The 10,458-nt window shown below is 43.7% G+C and overlaps 1 protein-coding gene across 1 annotated transcript in view; it reads left to right on the plus strand.

The window, feature by feature from the left end:
- ENTPD6 (ectonucleoside triphosphate diphosphohydrolase 6 (putative)) overlaps nt 1–9,216 on the plus strand; it is a 12,653-nt gene extending 3,437 nt beyond the window's left edge. Inside the window, exons 5-13 of the mRNA XM_008939709.1 lie at nt 1,516–1,551; nt 2,700–2,788; nt 4,164–4,243; nt 5,148–5,212; nt 5,564–5,665; nt 6,118–6,258; nt 7,118–7,174; nt 8,761–8,873; nt 9,127–9,216. Of these exons, the coding sequence (XP_008937957.1) occupies nt 1,516–1,551; nt 2,700–2,788; nt 4,164–4,243; nt 5,148–5,212; nt 5,564–5,665; nt 6,118–6,258; nt 7,118–7,174; nt 8,761–8,873; nt 9,127–9,216 (773 nt within the window). The remainder of the gene's footprint in view (nt 1–1,515; nt 1,552–2,699; nt 2,789–4,163; nt 4,244–5,147; nt 5,213–5,563; nt 5,666–6,117; nt 6,259–7,117; nt 7,175–8,760; nt 8,874–9,126) is intronic.
- The last annotated feature ends 1,242 nt before the right edge of the window (nt 9,217–10,458 follow it).

The following is a 10,458-nucleotide window of genomic DNA, read 5'->3' on the forward strand; positions in this document are numbered from 1 at the left end:
ATCCCCACTCACTGTAGCTGGAACCCACGAGCAGTGGGTTTGACAGTTTTTATGCTGCCTTAGGCACTGCCTGCCAAAGAGATCTTGTGCTCCATTTCCAATTTGAAGTCCTGAACTCTCTCCTGATTTTCAAAGCTCTGAGTGCTGGGCAGAGTCTGTAGGATTACCAGGGAGCAACTGTGCAGTGAGCGCTTCTGGAAAGGATTCTGAATACCTTCTTGTTGAGGTGGTCTTCAACAAGTGGTTTTGCACACCCTGCTCTCTCATCAGAGCTTTCTGAACCTGTTTGGTCATAATGTTTATTATAGCTGATTTAATGAGCATGATTATGAATTCAATCTGAAAAATACGTTATATAGATAAGAAAATACATGCCTAAATAAGTTGATGCTCATCAAAAAATGCTGATAATAGAACTCAGAATCAGTCTTGATTTAAAATAATTTGAAAAAATGTGTTTAAATTCTAAGTAACCGAGTGCTAAAATGTGTTTTAAGTCTGCTTAGAAACCAAACTTTAAAATAGCTGGACCTGTTTGGAGCTGTTTTTCTTTTTTACTGCTTAATGGAAGGAAGACCTTGCAATTCTTTTTGGTTTGTTTTAAAATGATTAATAGCAGTGACAGCCATGGTTCAGCCAAGGGTTTCACTGGACTGTGTTCCCTAGTATGCCTTGAGTTTTAACTGCATGGATAAATATTTGAATTTGTTAACATAAGGCACATTAATTCATCTAATTTATGAAGAAAAGGTTTATAAAGCAAGAATAAGACAAAAACACTGTGGCTCACAAAAATGCTTAGAAGAAAATAAGAAAAATTAGAACACTGAAAATTATTATTATTCCAAAGAAAACTCAAGTGCCTGACATCAAACAAAAGCCTACCAGTGGATGTTTTCCTAGAAAATTAACAACGTGTCAGTCATTTCCTTGTCTTTTAGTTAAGGACTGAAACAAAAAGTGTTTGTGACTTTTTTTGCCCAAGTTTTTGATTTGTGAAATACAGAGTTCTCCAAGCATTTCATATATGGCACTTCTCTTCCATATATTGCATGAGCTCTGGTGTAGGTCATTCTCTATGTTCAAAGCATTTAATTTTGGCTTTTGACAGCTCTTGGTAGTCATAGAGATGCTGGATTTGGGGCAAGGTGGGTCAGGGGAGCTCAGCAGACCCAGCCCAATTCACCCTTCTTGAAGGTCCTTCTGTGCTCTCAGCTAGACCTCCTTTGGAGAACTTGTATTAGAAGTCCTCTGTTTGTGAAAGGGGGACAAGGGAGCTTGTGGCAGATGATCTCTGGTGTCTCTGTCTATTGTTGGAAGAGAGGCTCCAGTTTCCTGATTATTTTGTTTAGATGGTGCAGTTAAACTGTATGAGAAAACTTAAAAATGCCTCCAGCTGAACAGATCCTAGAGCAGGAAGACCTTGTAATACAGCTCACCTTATTTCTTGCTGCTGTTAGCTGGAATGAAATAACATGATCTAACAGTGCATCTTCTGAATATTTTCCTTATTAGGTATTTCAGCCTGGATCACAATAAATTTTTTAACAGGTATGTGTACATGAGCATGTGCATAAAGATATGACTGATGCTGTGAAATTTGTGCTGTTTTCTGCCCCTGCATGGGATTTTCTTTTTCATTGGGGTGGACTGGGAGAAAAGTATCTGGGAATAAGTCAGCAGTTGGTTTTGGCCTGGTCTATTTAAGTCATTAAGATTTTGGCCATTTATTTGACAAAGTGAGGAATTTAATTCCTTTTCCTAGATGTTTAATGTGGCCTTTATTTCAGTTCCCTGTAGGGTACCAGAGCATTTTATTCCTTTTTAGAGTCTGCTGCTAGCTCTGGCTAAATTTTTAATGTGGATATTCTAGATGTGCTTGGCAGCTGCACAGAGCAAAAGAAAGTTATGTGCTACTTTGTTATGGATTTATAACATAGAAATACCACAAGTGTTTGTCCTGATGAGTTAAGGGTAGCTGAAGAATAAAGAAAAAACTAAGCTGAAGCTCCCTGTGACAATAAGTAAAGCAGCTTGCTGAGCACTGTTCAGCACACACAGTGCTTGGAGCAACACAAGTGCTCTGAAGCTTTTTGTGTTTGAAGGAAATATCAGAAAGGTCAGAGATCTTCAAACATCAGCTATCCTGAGGTATACCGAGACACTTGACACAAACTAGGCTTGTCAGGAAGGTGTATTTGAAAGATCTAACTGAGAAGTAATGGATTTAAATTAGAAGAGATGTCTGGGCTGGCAGCAGGAAGAGTTCCAAGAGAGCTGAGTCTCTGAGGCCAGCTCTTTTCAGTCTGTCATCTCCTTGGCTGTAGGAATCTGCAAGAGATCAGGAAGAGGTGGCCAAGAAAACCACATTCCTCAGTGTTACAAAGTGGTTACCAGAGTAGAGTTTGCAAAAGGGTCCTTTTGCCTCCACTGAAAAATGTTTAGAAATCCTGTAACCAAAGCTGTTGTAATTAGGGCATGAACAGCACCAGAGAAATAAGAGAAACTCTGTCACTTGAAGATTTTTAGGTCACCCTGATAAAGTCAGAATAAGTGCCTAGTGAATGACAGTATAATTCAGTGCTGGTTGAAGCTGACAGATGGAGTTAGATTGTGTTCTTTCTGTACTTCTGGTTCTGTGCCTACCCAGTTTCTCACAGCACTCACCATGGCTTTCTCTGTTCTGTCACACATTTCAGGTAGCCTGGATGATCCACAGAAGAGAAGTGTAGGGATGCTGGATTTGGGTGGTGGATCAACACAGATCACCTTCCTCCCACGCGCCGAGGTAACGTGAACGTGCACACTGTTGGGAAATGCTGGTGCAGAACTGAGTAACTGCTCAGATTTGTTTCCCTTGGAAGCAGACCAAGAGTTTGCCAGTGTGACATGAAGCCACCGTTTTGACAGAAAACCCCAGGTCACTTGGTCACACCTGCCTTCATATAGTCAGTCACAAAGGCACTGAGAAGTCTGTGCCCGTCCTCCCAGCCCGACTCCGTGGGTTGGTGGTACATGCAGTGAATCTGCCAGGGCTGCTTTATCCTGGGGAGAATGCAGTGTTTGTCTGAGCATCTTAATCCTCAGCTCTGGCCTTGTCCTGTTTGTAATGAGGAACTCAGAAGCAATGCCATTAATTAATTCAAGTCCAACATTTGGCCTATATTGGGTTTTAAGAACACAGTAAGATGCTTTCCCAGTCCTTGTTTCTGTTTTTCCTGAGTTCCCTCAGTTGTAAATGAATGCTTTCTAAGGAGTAACTGTTACTCTGCAGTAAAAGATACATGCTGATGTTTGCCATTTCAGCTTCCACTGAGGTGTGGTTTTGGGATTTCTGTGAGCTGAAAGCCCTGTGGATGTGGAATCATAAGGCTCTGGCCGGAGCAGAGATACTGTTCACAGTAAAGCTGCCCAGAAGCTGAGGGTTGTGGTGGTGTATCTAGTGTTCCAGCCTGGGCTAATGAAGGCATTCTGCTCTTACAGCAGAGTGACAGGGGACGTGGAGAGTCTGGGCTGTGAAAATTCCAGAGGTGGAGGTGGTGTTAAGCTACAAGCAGCATGAAAAGCATCCTTGCCTGAGCTCTGCTCCCCACAGACACATGAGCTGTGCCGGGGCACTTGAGGAAGAGGCTGCAAAATGCATAATGACCCTTTCATTTCTTCAGCCCACAGGCTGGCCCTCACACTGCTCCTTGGCAAGCGCAGTGCTGTGCTTTTCCTTTGGCTTTTGGAAGTTCACAGCTGAATTCACTTGAGTAGGAAGTTAATGTGTGCCTGGCTTTTATATGATTTTGCACACAGTTTTCCCCTAGCATAGGGATCATCTGAAGAGGTAGTTGCTGTAGCCTCTTGATAAAAGTAGTTGAGAGCTGGAATAAGGATTCCTTTTCAGTGAAAATAATTATTTTGTACACCGGTTTGGTGTGGATACAAATAGAAGTGTAACCTGTTTAGACTCTGTCTCATGAAGACACTATTTTAACTCCAGGTTTTGTGGTTGTCTTGTGTGTCAGCTGTCAAATCAAAGCACTTGTAAATTCATAATTCCTCTCTGAACCATGCTAGGATTGTTTCACATTATTCCTAATGTTCTGGAAGGTTGTGTTGTTAATCTTTGCTTCTGCTGGAAGATATGTTACAGTGACATCTTTTTCTCCCTCCAGGCAACTCTCCAGACATCTCCTGCTGGTCATACAACTTCATTTCAGATGTTTAACCACACCTACAAGCTGTATTCATACAGGTTGGTTGTGGGAAAGGGAGCACACAGTACAGATAGAAGCTTTCTATGACCAGTGAAATCTAGCTGTTTTGCTCAACTGGGGCCCTTGCAAATGAGTACTGGGAAGAAGTGGAGAAACTTGAGCCATGTTATTGTGGTGGAATAACCTTGGCTACCCGCCAGGTGCCTGCCAAGCTGCTCTGTCACTCCCCTTCCATCAACAGGACACGGGGACAAAAATACAACAAAAAGCTTGTGGGTCAAGATAAGGACAGGGAGGTCGTCTACCAGTTATGGACTCAATTCAGTTATGTTAATTTAAGCTAGTTAATTTAACTTATTGCCAATTAAACAGTAGAAAATGATAATGAGAAATAAGAACAAAATCAAAACCGCCTTCACCTCTACTTCTCAGGCTCAGCTTTACTCCCAACTCTTCTACCTGCTCATTGCCAAGTGGTGCCAGGTGATGGAGAACAGGAGTTGCAGTCAGTTCATAGTGCTTTGTTTCTGCCAGTCCTTCCTCCTCACTGACTTCCCGTGTTCCCAGCGTTTTGGGCAGGGGGAAGCCAAAAGAGCTTCCTCCCACCTGTGTTTGCTGTGTGTTGTGTTTGGGCTCAAAAAGAGTCAATTTTGCATGCTAGAGGCTGTGCTGCCTTTGAGGAGGGTAGGAGAAATGTTAGGGGAACGCCTTCAGCATTCCTAGCTATTCAAGAGCCAGGTTACTGTTCACAGCTATTGCCTGTGCTTTTTCCAAGAGAGATTATCCTTTTGGATAAAGGTAATATGAGGGTGGGTTGTCACACTGTTCCTCTTATGTGCAGTAGCTGCTGACTTGAGCCGTTTTGCTGGGAGCATGTAGAGGAGACTGGGAGTATCAGAGGAAGACTCTTTGTTGTTCACAGAGGCTTTTATCTCTTTGCAGCTACCTGGGACTCGGGCTGATGTCAGCAAGGCTCGCCATTTTAGGAGGAGTTGAGGGAAAACCCTGTAAGTTGTGGGCACTCCTCAAGCCTTGGCTCTGAGTATGGAGTAGGTAGCCCTGTTGTGGGGGGAGTTGTCTGTCACCTTTGCACAGGGTTCAAGGTTCCTGAGTGGTATGTGAGCTCCTGTCACCATGGCTGGGTGTGCTGGAGATGAATGTGGAAGGTGACACTGCTAGATCCCAGGAGACCTGGATTCTTGCCAGCCCTGGGAGGGACATGGGGAATTTGAGCCGTGTCTGGGTCTTGGAGGTGCCTTCCTGAGCCTGAGGGACAGTATGGAGCAGGGGTGAGGGTAAGGGATCTGAAATTCACTCCCTACATTTTCCTCTAATGTGACTTTGTTTTACTTACACAGTAGGAGAAGGGGAAGGATTGGTCAGCCCTTGTTTACCACCTGGCTTCAAATCTGAATGGCAACATGCTGAGATAGTGTACAAAATTAAAGGACAGAAGGCAGGTATAGTGATTTATCACTCTTCCTATCTACACCAGCATGCTATTAGCAGAGTAAACGATACACTCTCATCATCTAGCAAAGACACTGCAGCCTCTTTTTACTCTTCTGTCTGGCTTCTCTTGCCTTGCTTTCAATGAGATTCTGCAGCTCTTTCCTCTTGTGTTTGTCCAGTCAGTAAAGCTGCTAGTAGTAGTGCAGATGGAGTTGAGCAATCCATGAACAGGTCTTTCAAAAAACCTTCTGCCACAAATGATGATGTTGTCTATCACATACTTGGTCCCAGCCTGAGGATGTTAAGTGTTGCTGCTGGAAGAAGATGAAAATTTCACTTCTCTGTGAAGAGCTTGCAAAGTGCTGTTGTGCAAAAGAGGGGTGTTTCCTGGCAGGTTCTCAATAAAATGTGTGTGTAACTCCCTGGCTAAAATACTCTGGGTTTCTTTGCCTTCTTTTAGGTGAGCCTCTGTATGAGTCTTGTTCCAACAAAGTGGCAAAGATGCTCTACAAAAAAGTGCATAAAGTTGAAGAAGTGAAAGACTTGTATTTTTACACTTTCTCCTACTACTATGACCGTGCAGCAGAGGTCGGTCTCATAGGTACGTTTTCATTTCATTTTAAGTGACAAGTGTGGAGGAAATGGCAACGCTTGGACACATCACGATGCTTTGCTAAGCTGTCACAGAACTTAGTCTTCTGTTACACTGCTGTGCAGCATTGGTCTTGACTGGATATTGAGTGCTATTTAATTTCTATAGATAAGGGACTAGGGCTGTGAATTAGGACTTGCAACTTCTGGTAATGATTTTTAAGCTCTGCATTTCAGAAATCATTGTTGTCTGATTAACTCTACAATTGAAAACAGAGGAAAGCCCTCGTAATGATAAACAAATTTCTTGGGCAGTAAAGCAGTAAGGTGATCTTGGGCTGTTTTGCTGCATTGATGGAATGGAGATTTTCAGGTTATACCACATCTATTCAGGATGCATGCCAACTCTTCCAGTGGTGTACTGGTGCACAGAAGGCTCTTGTGTTCAGTGGCAGAATGCAGATTATGAGACCTCAAGCTAGTTTGGATAAACACACCTCCCTCCTCAGCCACTTTGTTTTATGAATAATTTCAGATTTCATATGTGGCAGAACACCAGTGCCCTGTCAGATCTGGTCAAAGTTGGTAACTGTGTAGGCATCACAGGGCAGGGCACCACAGACTTGGGGACATGGAGTCTGTAAATATGTTTCTTTAGGAAACGAGGCTAAAAGTTCTTCATGAAATGATGCTTTTCCAGCTATATTAAGATTGTCTTTAATGGTTTGTTTATCTTTCAAGCAAGCGTGAGTTTTGTCATTGATTTCAGTGGCTCAGGGTTTGATTGCCAAACAACTTTTATGACTTGAATCTACAATTTCCTTTATACAAAAACCATAAAAGACTACAGATTTTCTTTTTTCTTTTAGATAAAGAAAAAGGAGGAAGCTTAACTGTTGGTGACTTTGAAATTGCAGCTAGATATGGTGAGTAAAATACAAACACATGCTGGTAATTGTGTGTAAATTCACCCATGTGGCAAATGTGTGACGTGCTAAGAAGCTTGATTTTTTTGTTTGTTTTAAGTAAATATTGAGCACTTCTCTTGAGCACATCTCTCTGTAGCATCTCACCAACATTTCTACTTTTTTATTTATTTTTTTTATTTTTATTACTCAACATTTTTATTTCTGAAAATCTCAACTATTTTTATATTGATTCTTGCTTTTGCAGCCCATATAAGACAGGTCTTAGAATACTTCTATTTCAAACCTCTCTGAAGCACTAATGAATTTACCAGTTAACAGTTGTCCTGAAATCATGCTTTCAAAATAGATGAGGGGTGTCTCATGCTGTTAGTATAACCTTTTCTAATCTGGCTTAATTTTTCATTTGTCTCAAGATTTAGTCATATGCTTGATTGTGAATGGGAAAGGAGGAAAACTAGTTCATAGCTTTTCACTTGATGAGCTGCAGAGAGAACTGCCTGTGCAGATTTACATATGTAAACATTCTTCTCTTAATATCACAAACTCAGACTTCGATCAAACTGACATGGGGGGTTTTGGTAAACTTTATGACTGACTGAACAACTGTTGCAGTTCTGATTTCTGAACTACCATTTGTGTAATTCATCCTGAGAAATCAAGTGGGTTTTATTTTGCTTTTGTCTTTTTTTTCCCCTTTGTTTTTGTCAACATCTGTTGGGTGCTTATGCTTGAGAAATATAACACACTTGAGGTTGCTCAGATTTTTAAAGGCTTGAAGTAGATAGAAGAAAAGTTGAAAGCTTTTTTTCTTCCTCTCCTGGAGAGGTATAAGAAACTCCACTGTCTTAGGGGAAAGACAGAATGCTTTGATCTTCCTTCCAGTGTGCCAGAGCTTTTGTCCTCCTGCTAATGTGTGCATGTCAGAATTGTAGAACGCTTTACGTTGGAAGGGACCTCCAAAGGTCATCTAGTCCAACCCCCCTGCAGTAAGCAGGGACATCCCCAACTAGACCAGGTTGCTTAGAGTCCCATCAAACCTGACCTTGAATGTCTCCAGGGATGGGGTCTCCACCACCTCTCTGGGCAGCCTGTTCCAGTGTTTCACCACCCTCATAGTAAGGAACTACTTCCTTAATGTCTAATCTACATCTACCCTGCTGTAGTTTAAAACCACTGCCCCTTGTCCTGTCACTACATGCCATTGTAAACAGCCCATCCCAGCTTTCCTGTAGACTCCCTTCAGGCACTGGAAGGCCACCAGAAGGTCTCCCCAGAGCCTTCTCTTCTCCAGGCTGAACAATCCCAGCTCTCAGCCTCTCCTCGTAGTAGAGAAGCTTCAGCCCTCTGATCATTTTCTTGGCCCTTCTCTGGACCTGCTCCAACAGGTACCTCCTGTGTTTAGGGCTCCAGAGCTGGACACAGTACTCCAGGTCCATTCAACCCCATGGTGTCACGGGTTCCATCACTGTGCAGCTCAGCTGATGATAGGTGTTTAATGGATTCATTTGAGGTTTCTCAAAGCTGGGCTGATGCTAGGCCTGAGCCTAGGGTGTGCATTCAAACATTGTTTCCTTTCTCCTTAGTATGCAAGACCATGGAAATCAGCCCTGGAAGCAGCCCCTTTCTCTGCATGGACCTCACATACATCACTTTCCTCCTGCAAGAACTGGGCTTCCCAAAGAGCCAAGTCTTTCAGGTGATGCACAGAATGGATTGCTGGGGAGGGTTGGCAGGGGGGTGCTGAGGCAGTAGCCATCATGACAGTAGCTCATTCCTTGTTTTGCCTTCCTGCTGCAACATAAGCTCTGTGGTTGGGTGTGGAGGGACAGCATCCCCAGGATAGTGCTAGCTGGGTGTGATAACCTTCAGCACAGTATTCACTTTGCATGCTTCTGCTCCTCCAGAAGAACTCTGTTCTAATTTTGTGGTTGCACTTTTGTTTTATGCAGCTTGCCCGGAAAATTGACAATGTTGAAACAAGCTGGGCATTGGGAGCCACTTTTCATTACATCAACTCACTCAATCAGCTGCGGTACTAAAGTTCCTTCAAGGTGACTTTTGGGAATCTCAGTTTGTAGAAGGCCATCACAGGAGAATCTCTTCAAGGGCCTGCTTTTGTCTTCCACAGTCCTTTGGGAGATTATCAAAAACTAGGCCCCTCTACTCCCACCTCCAGCCAAGTCCCCTCCATCACTAGCTTTTTTTTTTTTACAGTGCAGAGTGCAGTATCTAAAAACAAGCCTTGATTTGACAACATCTGCAGTCTACTTGATGTACAACTCGACTCCTGTTGAAGGAAGACCAGGACTCTGCAAGACATCTATGATCTCTATGAGAAAAACACACCTTTTTGGAATATGGCTGTACTATGTGCTTGTACTGTGCTGAAGTTGCTGTAGGAAATGGTCACTCCAGAAGGAACTCTTACTGTCCTGATTTCAGGGTGTCTTTTTTTTCTGTTTATCAGCAGTTTTCAGTGGTGATTTTTATTCTACTGCTTCTGTGTTTGAAGGTGAATATGTGTGCCTGCATGCAAACACTGCATTTTCTCCAGCAGCAGTTTTGAAATGCAGTATGGAAGTCTCAGCTCTGCTTTCTGCTTGCTGAACTAGAAGAGCTCATGACCACTCTAGAAACTGGAGATGAACTTAGAGGACATAGAGGCACAAATCAGAGCCTCTGTGCCCTGTCTGCAGCCTGCTGTTGGTTCTCTGGCCCTTGGGAGATGGATGGTGGAAGACAACATCAGATTTGCTGGATCTAGATGAGCAAGATGTGGAAAGTTGGGTACAGACAGGGCTAGTGATGGATCTGATACTTCTAGATTTGGTCATGAACAAGGTTCAGCCACAAAAATGAGCACGACTTATTGGACCTCACAGACATTGGTGCCTTGGCAAGGCTGATGCAGGGCCTGGGATGAATGCAATTCCATGGCGTTGCGGGTGCCACTTCCTGCAGACACATCTCCCCTTGACCAGTGGATGTATCGTGGTTGCCCTGAGCCGAGGCAGCGCAGCTGCAGCGCACAGTTCCAGCAGTGCCCTGTAGGTGGGCTGGGGGAGGGCATGGCGCACTGCTTGTCTAAATGTGGAATTGTTGTGTATTTCTGTGGGTGTTTAGAGCAGACCCCAGCGGTCTTTTGGCGGCGCAAAAGAGCCCAGCCTTAGGGAGAGCCGGCAGTGCGTGCCCCGACCTGCGGGCTCCTGTCCGCAGCTTGGTGCGTTCCGCGGGGCGTGGGGATGTCGGTGCGGCGCTGCCCGGCTGCGGGCCCTGCCCCT

Source organism: Merops nubicus, unplaced genomic scaffold (assembly GCF_000691845.1).
Source record: "Merops nubicus isolate BGI_N331 unplaced genomic scaffold, ASM69184v1 scaffold50410, whole genome shotgun sequence".
NCBI lineage: Eukaryota > Metazoa > Chordata > Aves > Coraciiformes > Meropidae > Merops > Merops nubicus.